Here is a 16,163-nt window from a genome sequence, read left to right as displayed (position 1 = left end):
GTAATTTTTACAAATGTAATCGTCACCCAAATTCTCAACATATCGATAGAAGGAATGAACTGACAGCACAGAAAGACCCAGAAACCACAGGAGGGTTGTGTGAGGGCTCATCTGAGCTCCTCATGGGCATCTTGCCCACGACTCTATTCAACAGTGTGCTTCCAGACATCTTAACGTGCAGGAAAGACGCACCTGTTCTGCAGCTTCTTCAGGCCCAGTTCGTATTTCTGTTTTTCCCAAGCTAATTCCTTTTCCACTTGTTGCATTTTGAAAATTGTTTTCTTATTTATTTCAGAGTGAATTCTGGCATCAATATTGAAATCCTGCAAGTAAATAGATTTTTTTAATAAGAAAGGTTTTGATTTTGTTTTTTAAATGCAGTGTGTGTGTGTGTGTGTGTGTGTGTGTGTGTGTGTGTGTGTGTGTGTATACACATGTGACTATGTGTACATGTGGGAGCCAGGTGTCAGTCTGCACAAGCCATCCACTTTATCTCTTGAGACAGTCTCTCACTGAAACCTGGAGCTTGTCAGTTAGACTAGGCTGACTAGCCAGCAAGCCCCAGGGACCTGTCTGTCTCTCTGCCTCCCCAGTGCTGGCATTGTAAGCCTGTTCCACCATGCCTGTTTTTTATGAGCATATTGGGGCTTGAACTCAAGGTCTCATGCTGACTAAGCCATCTCCTTAGTCCCTCAATTTGACTCTTAACTAATGTTTAGGAAAATGTTCTTTTTAGGAAATAGTTAAAAATGAAATAAAGTGGCTGGATAGATGGCTCCATGCTTAAGAGCCCTTGCTGCTCTTTCAGAGAACCTGGGTTTGGTTCCCAGCACAACCGTCTGTAACTCCACTCCCAGGGGACTGAAACCCTCTTCTGGCCTCCATGGACGCTAGGCACGCACATGATGTACAAACACTCATATACATAAAATAAAACCTTTTGAAGAATGAAAAAAACATAGCCTGGTATATTGAGTTTTACAGTGAGGTCACAAGATAAGTGAATATAAAATTGACTTAAACACTTTTGTGATTGTTCTCATAGCTACAGATAAAGTGTCATCTTTTAGGAGTTTTGTGACTCCACCCAGGCATGACTTCTCCATAAATATAATGAATTATTTAAAATAAAATGGCAGAGAATCAAATTATACATGTATCTTCCAAACAGATGAGCTAGATTCCAGCCTGGTTTTTGTTTTTGTTTTTGTTTTTGTTTTTGTTTTTGTTTTTCGGGACAGGGTTTCTCTGCATAGCCTTGGTTGTCCTAGACTTGCTTTGTAGACCAGGCTGACTTCAAACTCACAGTGACTGGCCTGCCTCTGCCTCCCGAGTGCTGGAATCTGTGTTGTTTTTATTTTATTACTAAATACAGAAAAAAGTACATCATAGAGGTATCCAAGTCCAGTGTTCAACTTTGTGCTGAATAGGTTCATTGGCCTCCAACCCAACTGTATGAAGTTTTATAGCCCTTGGGTGATGCAAACACATTAACTGGCCAGGTAAAAGATGATTTACCGATGACATCCTAGTTTGCTTTGACAAACACCACAACCAAAAGCAACTTGGGGGAGTAACAGGGTTGTTTAGCTTCTACTTCCAGGTCACAGCTCATTAATGATGGAAGTTAGGGCAGGAACTCAAGCAGGAAGCAAAGCAGGAACCACAAAGGAATGTTGCTTACCACTGGCTCTGACCCTCACACTCAGCCAGCTTTCTTATATAGCCTAAGACCACTTGCTTAGGGGTGGTGGTGCCTACCCACAGTGGGCAGGGATCTCCTTCTTCAATCTACATTAAGACAATCAGTGGGGACTGATGTGGCACAGGCTTATCTGGTCTGGGAAATCTGAAACTCCCTCAGATGACTAGACAGTGTCAAGTTGACAGTGGAAGCTAACCAGGACACATGATTTTTCCACAATCGTTGCTGTTGGCAAATAGTAGTCCCAGTCCAGAAATACTGTGTTAAAATAAAAAACCATTCGTTTAGACTCACTGTTCTTTGGAACTGCATATGTGCTGGTAATTCTTTATTCATTGCTAACAATTTCCAAAATTCATTCCTCAAAACTTTGATGTGTTCTCTCTTGCCAGCTTTTATTTCTTCTACTTCCTTCATTAGCCTGTCATGTTCTCTTTTCCTCCTGGCATTCTCAATACTGAAAACAGAAATGTGAAACGATAGTCATTTCACGTACAGAGAAATGGCATAAGAGAAAATCAGTATTCAATAACTTGCATTCATTTGGCTTGGTCAGTTTCTTCAAAATGTCAGGGTTTTTTGTTTGTTTAATCTCAGGCCTGATCAACAGCTATCATGATTTTTTTCATACCTGTAGGCTTTGGGATCTTCAATGTCTTCTGGAATGGGCTCTGACTCTATCCCATACTGTAGGAAGAAGGAAAACATCAACTCACAGCAATTGTGATCAGGTTATCTACACAACCCTGCACAAGACCAAGATGGACAAAATTCCATCATGAGTGGAGGAGGGGCCAAGGGCCTCTCCTTTGGCAGCTACTGGCTATTTCTGGCTGCCGAGGGATAAAGAATGATGCTCCCTTGTCGATTTGGTTGATAGTAGATTGTCCATGCCCCATGTGGGTATGGGCAGCTCTAACTGGATTTAGAAGCTTCCTAATAACAATAATTTTTTAAAAGAGATATGATGTTGGAAGGGAGACGGGGTAGGGGCCATGGGGGCATTTCAGGGAGGTAGTGGTGAGTGGTTATGATCAAAATACATTATGTACATGTATGGAGTTTTCAAAGAATAAGCTTAAATGTTTAAAAGGAAATCCTGGATGATATATTCTATGTATGTGGGTAAACTGGAAGTAAAATGGCCTTCTCAGGAGGTAGAGCCTGATTGCAAATCATATCTCATTACGGATGGATTAAAGTGATTTAGGCTTGTTACCTGCTTTCTAGAAGCAAAGACAAATCTTTAGGAGGCAACAGTCATGTGCCAAGACTCAGAGTAACTCTCAAGTTTTTCACATAAAATGTCTAGGGCTCAGTAAAAAATAACTATGTGTGCTGGGAAGGACAAGATTTGACTGAAAAAAAATTAGGAGAAAAGGCAGGCTAATGAAACAGAATGGCACGCGATTATCAATAGGACATCAGAACAACTCTGATTAATATGTTCAAGAAAGTCGCAGGCACTGTAGAAAACTTTAGAAGTCTATTGGAGCATATGAACAAGTAAATAATGGCAAAATAAAATATAGATCTGAAAAATATTGCCCATTTTGAAGAAGAAAAAGAAACGTTGGCTAAGAGAGTGATTGATAAAGAAATCCTTGTGCAGTCTTTTTTAGTGTGGGGAGCAGTATAACTAAGAAGTCAACACATTAATATTTGATGCAGAAGCTCCAGAAAGCCAAAATTATAATACCATAGGAGGACTAGATTATAAGGTATAAGTTACAGATATTAGGGACTATTGTCAATAAGATTATATTATAAGGTTAATATCTATAATTTATTCTCAATTTTAAAAGACTTTAACATTACATCATTACTTTAACTTAAAGTCTGCTGTTATTATTAGTTAATTCATTGGCCAATTGCTTACATACCCTGGGAGATGGCACTTTGGCTTTGGCCTCTTTCTCAACCATAAATGGAGAAACAACGTTGAAAACAAAGATATTACCATCCGCCCCGGCAGTCACCAAGTACTGGTCATCAAAACTGGGAAAAATACTTTTAATGCATCCGTAATTATTGTCATGCACACTGAAATGCCAGTAATCCTGAAAGGTGGTCAGGGAGGAATCATCCTTACTTAGGACATACACTCGAATCGCTCCATTTCTCATTCCACAGAACATCATGGTTTGGCTATAACTATGAGACCAAAAAAAAAAAAAGAGAGAGAGAGAGAGAGAGAGAGAGAGAGTAAAATATTATTCTCATAATCTGTGAAATCATGTTAAAGTTTTTTTTCTTCTATGTGGGGAATGGAGGGAGCCCTGCATGAGTGAAGTTCTGAGTTCTGAGTGAATGTGCATTTTGACATGGCTGTGGCCTGTTGAGAACTACAAGGCCAATTGACCCATGGGGAATTGGTAAAGCCCTTATCCAGGCTGGCCAGGCTCAAGATGAATGGCAGGGCTTGCCTTGAGGTTGTTCCAAGCTTGAGACTGCTGCCAATGGAAGCAAGATAGACCAATAAAGAACCCCATCTGACCCCTTCCTGCCTGTATGAGTATCTGTGCTTTTGTCCTTTCTGCATTCCCTCACCATCCCTTACTAAGGTTCTAAGACCTGAGCTGGGCAGGACACGACATATTTGCATAGTTAGCTAGTTAGTTTGTGAAGGTCAGAGGCCAGCTAGTGGGAGATGGCTTTCTCTTCCCAAGTGTGAGTCTGAGGGATTGAATTCTGGTCATCAGGCTTGCCCACTGAGCCATCCCACCAGCCAAATAAGGTCTAATATTAAACAACAGGGATGTTAAGAACTTGGTTGTGTATTAGCAAAATGCACATGCTCAAGTCTTAGACCCAATACTCCAGAGTGTAACTATATTGCAAGTTAAGGACTTTTCAAAAGGTAGTGAAGCTAAAATGAGGGCATAAGGATAAATTCTAATCCAGTCTGGCTGGTGTCTTTATAAAAGAAGACAATTAAGGCACAGAGAGACACTAGGGGTAGCTCGCACATGGGAAAGGCCAAGCAAGGGCCCAACAACAAGGCAGATATGAGAAAGCCAGAGACTGACTTCATGAGAAACTTCATCTGTCAACACCTTGAACTCTCGGCTCTAGCCTCCAGGCCCTGAGAAAGTAGGTTGCTGCTGAGTAAGCCACACAGCATGGGCGCTTTTGTCACAGTGTCTCTTGAAAACTAACACAAAAGGCTAGGGAGAGGAAGATGATTTGAAAATTGGAGCTAGTCCCCAGGCCTCAGAAAAATAACTGTTCTCAATTATTTGGAAAAAATTGAGACAAATGTGGTCTCAACTATTAAATGGACACCTTAATCAGTTATTGATTATTAAATGGCTATCAGTTTGATCAGTCATTTCTTCAGAATCACTGTGAGCCTGGTCCTTTATTAGTTCAATGTGGGGTCACAGGGTTGTGTGTAAATAGAGATCTATGTGATAAACAGAAACTTTGCTATGAACCTGACACAAAACCTGTGGGGTTTAAGTATAATCTCAAGACCAGGCCTGGCTTTAATTGTATTCGCTCATTTGATTAATTTAACCAGGTACCATGTGTGCTTCCCTTCGCTTGAAGAAGTATCTAGAATCTCCATGGGGATAGCCTTCAAGGACTGCCTGCAATGGATTATCTTGATTGCTTTAATGGAGAAGGGGAAAGCCCAGATAAATTGTAGGGGGAACCATTCCCAGAGCAGGGGACTCAAGGGGGGGGGAGGGCGGGGCTACAAATGACGAAAGGAGGCTGGGCAGGTACAAAAGACGGCAGTAGGCTGACACTAGTTTGTATACATAGCTCTCTGACTTCAGAGGAACATGCCCCTGCTGTCTTGGCATCGCAATCGTGATGGACATCGCCTTCCACGTGAGTTAAGACAAACCCTTTCTCCCTCGGGGTGCTTTTGTCAAGGTGTTTTATTACAGCTCTGGGAAAAGAACCACGCCTCCAGGATAAACAGAAACACGACACTGCGATCCTTTTCAAAGTTCTCTTCACCTGAAAGTGATTGCTTGGATGGGGTTGTCCTCCGTATCCTCGACAATGCGGAAATCAAATGGTTCATTTTTCTGTGTTTGGAAATCACCACTGACATACTGGGGAAACTGACAGTGATACAGAAAGCCAGAATCATAGTTGCCCTGGAAGGTAAAAAATGCAAAAGATGATTTGTGAACATAGTAAACGCCTGAGTCCTTGTGGGGGGTTTAGGTCATTTCATATTTAAAACACAAAATAATGCTTTAAAGCATCCTCTACTACATGAGTTTGATGGTTAAAGGTACATATTATTTCTATAAAGCATCTCCTTGCCCATTATTATGCAATTATGTAATGAAAATAATTATTAGTTTCTACTTAGAAGTCAGCTAGAGAGATTTCACCTCTGAGTATCAAATGAATTATATTTTATGACAGTGATACTCTCCCTAAACAGTATTTAAAAACAATAGACTTTATAGGTCATTATGTTCGCAATTACTTTTCAGTTTGGGGTAACTTTAGACACTATTAATTTTCCAGGAAAGGCAATTTAGGGGAGAAATATGTCACTACACAGTGAGACAACTATTAATAATTTGTAACAGCTACATTGTTCTAACTTATTTTCTTTTTCTATCTGGGTGGGACCTTTAATAAAGGAAATGAGATAAATGCCCGGGCATCTACACATGAAATAAAGGACTAAATAACAACGAGAAAATAACAAAATGATCAACCTGAAAATCAGGAAAGTAAGTTTTCACTCTGGGCAATGCCAGACTGGATTGCTTTAGCTAAACTTGCCCTTTAGGAATGATCAACCCCTCCCCCAACAAACAAACAACAAAAAAACAAAACAAAAAACAAACAAACAAAAAAACCACAAGCCATGTTTGAAAGCACTGGGAGCCCCAAGCAGCAAGACCTAGAGAAGAGAGGGAAAATCAGGAGTAAGCCTGGCACACAGTACTGGTTTTCTTCCTGAAGTGGATGGAATGGGAGCACAGAGGCAAAGACGCTGAACAAATGTACCTGCGGTTTCTTAGATCTATTGCAAGGCAAATTCTTTCTATTCCAAAGAGAAGGAGGGGGGACGTTGTAAATATATTTTCCACTGGATTCTATTGAAATTCTAGAGTTTCTTTGTTAGAGGGATGATAAGGATGGCATGGGGGAAAGACTGCTGTTATTTTGCTACATGGTCAATTAGTCAAACTGTTTTCTAGATATTTGTTTATGCCTAGAATTTTAAATTACTTTATCCTTTAGTCAAAGAAACTCTTTCTGCAATGGGCGGCGGTTAGTCAATGTGCTCAAGTAATTGGGTGTGCACAAGTCATCTATATTACCTCCTCCACCCCATCCAAGGCTTGGGAGACATTGAGGAAGAAGGGACAGAGAGAAGGAGAGAGAGAGAGAGAAAGGGCGGGGGGAGCGCACTGGCAGATAGGAAGGAGCTGTGAAATGCTGACTCCTGGACATAACATGGCTGTTTCACTCATCAGCTTGCAGCAGTTGTGGTCAGGTTACCTATATAAACCTGCACAAGACCAAGACAGACAAAATTCCATCATGAGTGGAGGAGGGACTCCCAGGCCTCTTCCTTGGCAGAGGAACTACTGAAAATTTCTGGTTGATAGTAGGTTGTCCATGCCCCAGTGGATGGCAACACATCCGTGTGGATATGGGCAGCATTAACTGGACTTAGAGGCTTAGTAATGACAATAATTTTTAAAAGAGATATGATGTTGGAAGGGAGACGGGGTAGGAGGCCATGGGGGCATTTCAGGGAGGTAGTGGTGAGTGGTTATGGTCAAAATACATTATATAAGTGTATGGAGTTTTCAAAGAATAAACTTAAATTTTTAAAAGGAAATCTTGGAGTGATATATTCTATGTATGTGGGTAAACTGGAAGTAAAATGGCCTTCTCAGGAGGTAAAGCCTGATTGCAAATCATATCTCATTAAGGATGGATTAAAGTGATTTAGGCTTGCTACCTGCTTTCTAGAAGCAAAGATAAATCTTTAGGAGGCAACAGTCACATGCCAAGACTCAGAGTAACTTTTGAGTTTTTCACATAAAATGTCTAGGCTCAGTTAAAAAAAAAAATGACTGTGTGCTGGGAAGGACAAGATTTGATTGAAAATAATCAGAAGAAAAGACAGACCAAGGAAACAGAATGATTATCATATCAGTAGGAAAGTTTGTAAAACATATATCAGAACAACTCTGATTAATATGCTCAAGAAAGTTGAAGGCAGTGTAGAAAACTTTAGAAGTCTATCAAAGTCTGCTAAGTAGTAAATAATAGAAAAATGGAAATATCTAAAATTGAACATAGAGTGAAAGAAATTTAACTCTTAGGGCCTGGAGAAATGGCTCCGCAGTTAAGGGAGCTTGTCACTCTACCAGAGGACGTCAGTTCGGTTCACAGCACCCATGTTGGGTGGTTCAAAATTATGTGACTCCAGATTCTGAAGCCTCCTCCTTCTGGTCTCCCCTGGCATCTGTACACAAGGGACATGCACTCCTGAGCACAGTCACACATACACACGTAAATTACATAAATAAAAATAAGATCCTTGGGGCGGGGGAAGGAATCAAGAGTTTAATAGAATGGTTTAACAGAAACTAAACACAAATGAGAATTAAAACCTAATAGAAGCTGGGCATGGTGGCATATGCCTTTAATCCCAGCACTTAGGAGGCAGAGGCAGGTGAATCACTGTGAGTTCAAGGCCAGCCTGATCTACAAAGCAAGTCCAGGACAGCCAAAGATAAACAGAGAAACTCTGTCTCAAAAAACCACCACCACCAATAACAACAACAACAAAAAAAACCAAAACAAACAAAAAACCTAACAGCAACCTCCCCTCTACCCAAACAAAAGCAAAGACAAAACATTTCAAATGTAGGGGAAAGACTTGAATGGATTATTCTCCAAAGAAAACAGTACAAATGTCCAAGGACCACATGAAAAGACATCCCGCAACACCAGTCACTGAGGAAGTGCAGGTCAAGAGCTACAGTGGGATGCCACAGTCGCATACCCCTTGGGGTAGCAACGGTTAAAAACAAAAAACTACCCAATCTAAGTGAGAGTGTGGAGACATCATAACCATTTTGTACTTTGGGTGTTCATGTAAAAGAGTGTGCCTGCTGGAAATACTGGATAGTTCTGAAATAATAAATAGATAAGATCATCAAATGGTCCAATAATTCTCCTTCTGTACACAGACCTGAAGGAATTGGAAGCAGGATCTCCAAGAGATATTTGAACTCCACCCCCATGTGTGCAAAGCATTATTTCCAGCAGCCAGAACGTGAGCCTGATCTACACGTTTGCCAGTGACTGAGAGGATAAGCAATAGGTGCTTAAATACACACAATTGAGTAATAGCCTGGAGAAGGAAAGATATTCCGGCATATTCTATGGCATGGGTGGACCTGGAGAACATTATGATAAGTGAAATATGCTGGCTGTGATGGCCAAATGATTCCATTAGTGGGAGAAAGTAGCAAAAATCATAGAGACAGGGAGTAGAGTGATGGCTGTCGGAGGTTGGAGGGAAAGAAGAATGGGAAACTAGTGGCTGATGGGAATAAAATGTCTGTCTTACACCAAGCCCCCACTCCTAAGGAAAAAGCTATCTCCAACTGACAATCACTGACAGAGAAAAAAATTAGTTTCTCCAATGGACTCTCCCTGGGTATACAAACCACAGTTAGGGGCAGGCCCCATGCCCAGCAGCAGATAACCAAAACAAAATGAACTCAAAGGTGTTTTTAAAGAGTTTTCATTTCCTATTGCTTTGTTTGGGCATTTTGTAAACTTTACTGGTCTTTTGCTTGTATGTTATGGTTTCTAATTTTGAGTTTATATAGGTTTTCTCTGTATGTGTGCACATGCGTGCATGCTCGTTTTCCTGTGCTTTTCAGTTGGCCTTTTGTTGTTTCTGCTGTTTTGCTTTATTCTTGTTTGATTGTTTCATTTGACTGTTTTCTAAAGAGAGGGGGAGGAAGAAGGTATGGAGTTGAAAAGGTAGGGAGGTAGAGAGGATCTGGGAGGAGACGAGGGAGGGGAAATTGTGATCAGAACATATTTTATTAGAAAAATTTTATTTTCAATAAACATTTTCTGTGTTACAGGTATAGAGATGGATGGCAGCAATTATTATATGACATTGCAAATACTATCATTTAACTGTATACTTAAAATGGTTAAGAGAGTGAATTTACATTTTTTGGTACATTTCTAAATTTGGGGTTCCAGTGGTTTTACATACATGCAGAAGTAGAGAGAGAGAGAGAAAAACAGAGTGATAGGAGTAGCTGGCTGAGCGAAAGGCAAAGGTGATTTATGGGGAGGCAAAGATAGTTTAAGAGAAAGAGAGAGAAAGAGAGAGAGAGAGAGAGAGAGAGAGAGAGAGAGAGAGAGAGAGAGAGAATTTGTCATCAGCAAATCTATTATTTAAAAATATATTAAAGAAAAAATATATTAAAGAGTTTTCAAGCAAAAGATGTAGAAGGAAATTATAACAAGAGGGAAAAAACACAAAGCAATACTGGCAATTGAAAACAACAGAAAATTATTTTCTGGGAGTAGAAACATATACAAAAATAAGACACAAGCTGGCAAGATGGCTCAGTGGGTGAAAGAGCTTGCTGTGCAATCCTAATGACCTCTGGCCAGAGTTTGATCCCCAGAACCCACAAGAAGGCAGTTGTGGTAGCTCACATCTGCAATCCTAGCACCTCTACAGGGGAGGTAGACACAAGAGAATCAAGGTCACCTAGCCTGGAGTACAAAGGAATGGTAAAAACAAGAGAGATGCTGCCTCAACAAAGTGGAAGGACAGAAGATGTCCTCTCATCTCTATAAACACACCACAGTATATGCACAGCCACACTCATTCACACATCATGCACACAATGGTGATAGATAGATAGATAGATAGATAGATAGATAGATAGATAGATAGATAGATCATACATACATACATACACTACTAGATAAAAATATATAACAGCATAAGGATGGGGAAGATATCTGATGTTAAAACTTTCTAAGATTCCCTCCCCTCTGGAATTAGTAAAATAATATGTTTATATAAAAGTATACTAAGTCAAATGTATATTCTGATCCTTAGGGTTACCTCTAAAAGAATACCAAAAGAATGTAAAACTAGCAGCCATATCAAGGAGAAAAATCTACCCAAACTTCCACTGGATAAGTAAAAAAGAAAAGGAATATGGAGTTGACATAACAAATAGAAACAATTAGTAAGGCGGGAGTTTTAAGCTACAATGTCAGTAATTATATTAAATGTAAATGGAGATAGTATCATTTTTATTAAAGATAAAGATCATCCTTTGGGATTTAAATGAATCCTAACTATATGTTGACTGTTTCTGAGAACATATTTTTGCTATAAAGGTATCAAAAGACCATCAAAGCAGACGAATCATCAGTAATTATTGGGATTTGGTCTTGTAAGTGAATGGACAATTGATTGATTTATTATGATGGTAATGTATCAGGTTTACATGCTTTAAATGTAGTTTAAAAGTCATGTTTTGGCATCTGGGAGTATAGCATCCTCTTAGAATGCATGAAGTTCCTGGGTTCAATTCTCAGTACTAGAAACAAGGATTTTTTTTGGGGGGGTGGGGCATGGTAATTTTGAAATATCAAATGCAATTAGCAACAAGGATAAACAAATTTGATGTTAAAGACAGAAATCAGAAAGAGATGAATACTTGACACATATGGGTAGATAAATAACATTTAAAGTTATTGGATAAAATTAACTTAGTAAGAAAGGGGTAAGGGGCTAGGTCATAGTCTGGAGTCCTCTGAATTAAAATGCCTATTTTACAAATCTTTAATTTAAAAAATGCCATCAAGAGAGGCTGGGAAGGGGTGCATGTGTGGCATTCAGGAAGCCAGGAGGAGGTGGGGATGCAGTTCGGTGGTAGAGTGTTTGCCTAGCACACATGAGGCCCTGGGCTCAAGCTCCAGCACCACAAAATAACAAACGATGGTCATGACCATGTGCTGGAAGCCAAGAGAAGAAAGAAAGCAAAGTATTTTAAGGAGAAGAAGGGTCAACAGGTCAAGTGAACAGAGAAGTGACCTCTAAGTCTGGCCATGGAGAAATGAAGGGGTGGAGACAAAAACCCAAAGATCAACAAGGTGTGAAGAGGAGCAGATGGCTCCAGACAATTTTTTTCAGGTTTTCCTATAAAGCAGCAGTATGTGTGTGGGGGGAGGGAGCGGGGGTAGAGGGGGGTGTCATAAATTAGCGGGAACTTTGTGTGCTCATGGTAAGAGTTAAAATTTAAAAGACAGGAACTGATGATATACATTCAGTAGCTTGTTTCAGGAGCGAAATTATGGAGAGCAGGATGGAAAAGAAATAGAATCAAGAGGCCTTCTGGAACACTGCCCTGGGCAAGTTGCTAAGCAACATCTACTAATTATAACAATAGTCAAAAAAAAAAAAAAAAAAAAAAAAAAAAGAGCACAGCTAGATCTCTGGAGGGTGGTAGAGCTGAGAGAAGATCGGGAAATTCCATCAGACTCTCTTCATTTTCTCTGTAAAATAGGAGTGCCTGGAGAGACAAGAAAGTTGCAAAAATGTTTGTGGGGAGAGGAAGAAATGGAAGTAATAATTTGTAAAGTAAGCACTACTGGGCAGTAGAACTGACCAACAGTGTGAGTCCTGATTTAAGGATGGAGTCGTGACTTCAAAATGAAGCGGCTCTCTAGAGTAGGCATATGGCTGGTTCAAGCAAGGTGACAATGACCTCTGTGGTCTGTGATTTACCTCATGCTGGAACTTAACGCCTAAGAGCACGAGCTACGGACCCAGACTGTCAGAGACCATATCGTAGTCCCACTTTGTATCGCTTAACTGACCTGGGGGGTGTCAGTTAAGAGCTCTACTCCTTGGTTTCAAGACATTAGGACCAAGTATGAATTGGTAATAATCTTTCCATATAGTTTTTAACCAGTTTCTCAGGGAGGGGGAAGGTGTTTATGCGTGTGTGTGTGTGTGTGTGTGTGTGTGTGTGTGTGCGCGCGCACGCGCGCATTCAGAAGTAAAAACTGTAACATCTATAATGAAGAAAATCTTTCTTTGCAATGTATTGAGAAAATGTTTCATGATAAGAGTATATTATTTATAAGTAGAGGACATATAAACACACACACACACACACACACACACTGTGTGTGTGACACTTTCTTGTATCAGTCTCTATAACATCCATTTGCCCTTGTTTGCCAAGTCCTAATTTTGATTGGGGTAGAATGGGGCCATTTGAAAACACACAGATTCCTGGACTCCTGTATGCCACACAGAAATGGTGTAAGCAAGTTGTCACAATACATAAACGCTGTTGTTGTCAAACTTAAAACAAAAAAAAAAAAGTTCCAGGTGGAGGACCCTGTTGGCCCTTGACTAGCTATGTACTCTTGATTTTTCTCACCTTTGGTCTTCCTGGACAAGTGAGCTTTGCTTTAGTAGACATGCCGGGCGTGGTGGCGCACGACTTTAATTCCAGCATTGTGGGGGCAGAGGCAGGAGGATCGCTGTGAGTTCGAGGCCAGCCTGGTCTACAAAGTGAGTCCAGGACAGCCAAAGCTACACAAAGAAACCCTGTCTCGAAAAACAAAAACAAAAACAAAAGGTAGACATCTTTAAAAGGTGTTAAGATGATACTTTAAAAACCTAACATATGGAAACACAGCTACATCAATAGTTAAAACTTAAATTCTCAACATGCTCATAAGAATGAATGTGATGAAAAAATAGTGACCATAAACTGGACTGGATGGGGCTGAGGAAAAGTCTTGGAACTCTCACTCACCAGTGACACCCAGAACCTCCCTGGCCCTGAGTAAAAGCCACAGAGGATGGGAGAGGGCCTTGGGGGCATGAAGATCTCAGGCAGAGGCTCCTCCTCCTCCTCCTCCTCCTCCTCCTCGCTCTCCTCCTCCTCCGGCAACTCCTCTTCTCCAAATTCTTCCCGCTGCATCTCGAGCTTCCTCCTCCTCCTCTCTTCTTTTTCCTTCTCCTTCAGCTCCCTTTGCTTTTCTCTCCTTTCAATTTCCATTAATCTCTTTTTTAAAAAGATAATAAATAGACATTTTAAAACGTTCGAGCATAACAAAGATTGTAGAAGGAAGACAAGACAGTTCTAGGAACTCTCACAGCTCAGATAACCACACTGCTTACATATAACTACTCTTTGGGACTATAGGTTCATCATTAAAAGTAAAATCTTTGTGATGAGCATCATTTCTGCTTAATCTCCTTGATCCCAATGTCATGTTGCAATGCTTTCTTATAAGAGAAATAAAGTTCTATTTCCCGCCCTCACCCCCCAGAGTTTTTTTTACTGTCAGACCAGGAACCCTGTGCACTAAAATAGGCCATGAGGAAGCTTGCTTCCTGCTCCCATAACCCTGTGCTGTGGGCACTTGACATCACCAGCTGTCACATGTCGAGTCCTCCAACACTGGTAGCCCCACCTCCTGGTTAACCCTGAGAACTAGGTTCCCAGTGTGTATGATCTCTTCACACTGATCCTCTTTCCACAAGAGATCACAGTGGCTCAGACTGACATGGCTTGGCGGGCATCTAAAGAGACCTTCACTCTGGTCCTGTCGCATCTGCATGCTGCCATCTCACCAGCTTTTCTTCACCTCCTGAAAATGCAGAGAGCTGTCTACAAATGGTGGTCTCCCTAGGGTTGTTCTCCTAGCATTACTGCCTCTATCTTCCTCTCATTCTCTCAAGCGTCTTCCCATCTTCTGAGTATTAATTGTCACTTCCAGGTAGCTATTTTTTTTTTTTTTTTTTAGCCCCATCATCCTTCTGTCAAGCAGCATCATTGTTCTGCACACCCTGAAGTTCCTTTCTTTCTACTTTGATTTTAGTTATTTCAGTGTACCTCCTCCTACAGTTAGCCACCCTTCTTACCAGTGGCTAAGCTCCTTCAGGCCAGGAGCTGTTTCGTTTGATTCTATTTTATTTGTATTCTCCCAGGATCTCATATAGGATATTACATATTCAAACGAGAGAAGAGAAAGGCGATAATGTTCCAAGAATATCTCATACCAGAATCTTAGATTTGACACTTGAGAAATGAAAACATCTGAGAAGCATGCCCTGGATTTCATAGGAGACAATGTCATGATCATCTATCTCCTTAATGGTTGGATATGGAGATTCAAGAATATATCCATTCTCGCAGATAGTCAGCAGGGTGCTTTCAGGCTAAAAAAGAAATATTATGCATATCACTTACATGAGGCAAATTTTTACAAGTTCAAAAAGGAAAAAAAGCCAAGGAAAGATATAATAATCATTTAAAAGACAATATCCAACTGTAGGTAGGTAGTGAGCCTAGGAAATAATGACTATTGTATCATTACTATCAGGTATTATCACATAATTATTAAGTGCTAACCAGTTACTGAAGTTAGATTTATATTTGTTTCTTTTAAAGATACCATAACTTATTTCCCTAGGCCAATACATCGTTGTGAAATCTGTTTGCCCAAATAGGCAGAATGTTCTAGTTGAAAATGCTAAGGAAGGGCTGGAGAGATGGTTCAGAGGTTAAGAGCATTGGCTGTTCTTCCAGAGGTCCTGAGTTCAATTCTCAGCAACCCGGTGGCTCACAACCATCTATAATGAGATGTGATGCCCTCTTCTGGCAGGAAGGCACACATGCAGGCAGAACATTGTATATATAATAAATAAATAAACCTTTTTTAGGAAAAAAAAAGAAAATGCTGAGGAAAATCTGCGGTGTGAGTGACTTCTCAGCCCCATCACTCTTAACAACCTACCCTCTGTCTTCCTATGTTAATTTAGACTTGATGCTCTGAAGGTTCTTGTCTTCCCCCCTCTTCTCCTCTCTCTCCCTAAGTGTGCTTCAAGAGGTCGTATCCTTTGACTTCCACCCACATACAGCAGATCTCAGATTGATCTGTCTAGCACAGAACTCTCTTTTGCCTCCCCAGGCAAATCTGGGAAGTTACTATCTTGGCGTAATTTTCTATTTATCTGCCATATACTCAGCATTTTGTTACATGTTAGAGATGGAATCGTAAGAAAAGGAGGTATCCTTGCTCCCATCGTGGAGTTGGACTCCAAAGGGAAAGCCTGTCAGTTAGCAAGTCACACAAATTAATACAAATTACAGTTGCAAACGTCCTTCCATGAGACCACAAGAACTGCCACATTGTGCACAATTTCCCGAGAAAGCAGCATCCAGCTTGAAGGTGGAGGATGAATAAAAAGCACTTATAAAATGAGCTGAGGAGAGAGCACTGTGCTATAAAGAGGAGACACATTTGAGCTTATAGGGTGATTGAGGCCTCAGGGAGCATCACCTAGAACAAAAGCTCAGGAGGGAAGAGAGACAGGGCAGGGTATTAAGGGACTTAACATGCAGCGACTGGTTGGAAGGACTGGCCAGAT

At 40.6% G+C, this 16,163-nt stretch overlaps 1 protein-coding gene across 1 annotated transcript in view; it reads right to left on the bottom strand.

Moving 5' to 3' along the window:
* Positions 1 to 16,163, bottom strand: part of Cfap44 (cilia and flagella associated protein 44) — a gene marked incomplete at its 5' end in the record, with an annotated part of 71,888 nt that overhangs the window by 37,158 nt on the left and 18,567 nt on the right. The window contains 7 exons of the mRNA XM_051150556.1: positions 193 to 323; positions 2,000 to 2,162; positions 2,337 to 2,392; positions 3,589 to 3,859; positions 5,678 to 5,820; positions 13,540 to 13,791; positions 14,793 to 14,951. Coding sequence (XP_051006513.1) covers positions 193 to 323; positions 2,000 to 2,162; positions 2,337 to 2,392; positions 3,589 to 3,859; positions 5,678 to 5,820; positions 13,540 to 13,791; positions 14,793 to 14,951 — 1,175 coding nt within the window. The remainder of the gene's footprint in view (positions 1 to 192; positions 324 to 1,999; positions 2,163 to 2,336; positions 2,393 to 3,588; positions 3,860 to 5,677; positions 5,821 to 13,539; positions 13,792 to 14,792; positions 14,952 to 16,163) is intronic.

This window comes from Acomys russatus, chromosome 8 (genome assembly GCF_903995435.1).
Source record: "Acomys russatus chromosome 8, mAcoRus1.1, whole genome shotgun sequence".
NCBI classification, from domain to species: domain Eukaryota; kingdom Metazoa; phylum Chordata; class Mammalia; order Rodentia; family Muridae; genus Acomys; species Acomys russatus.
This window is presented reverse-complemented; position numbering and strand designations above follow the sequence as displayed.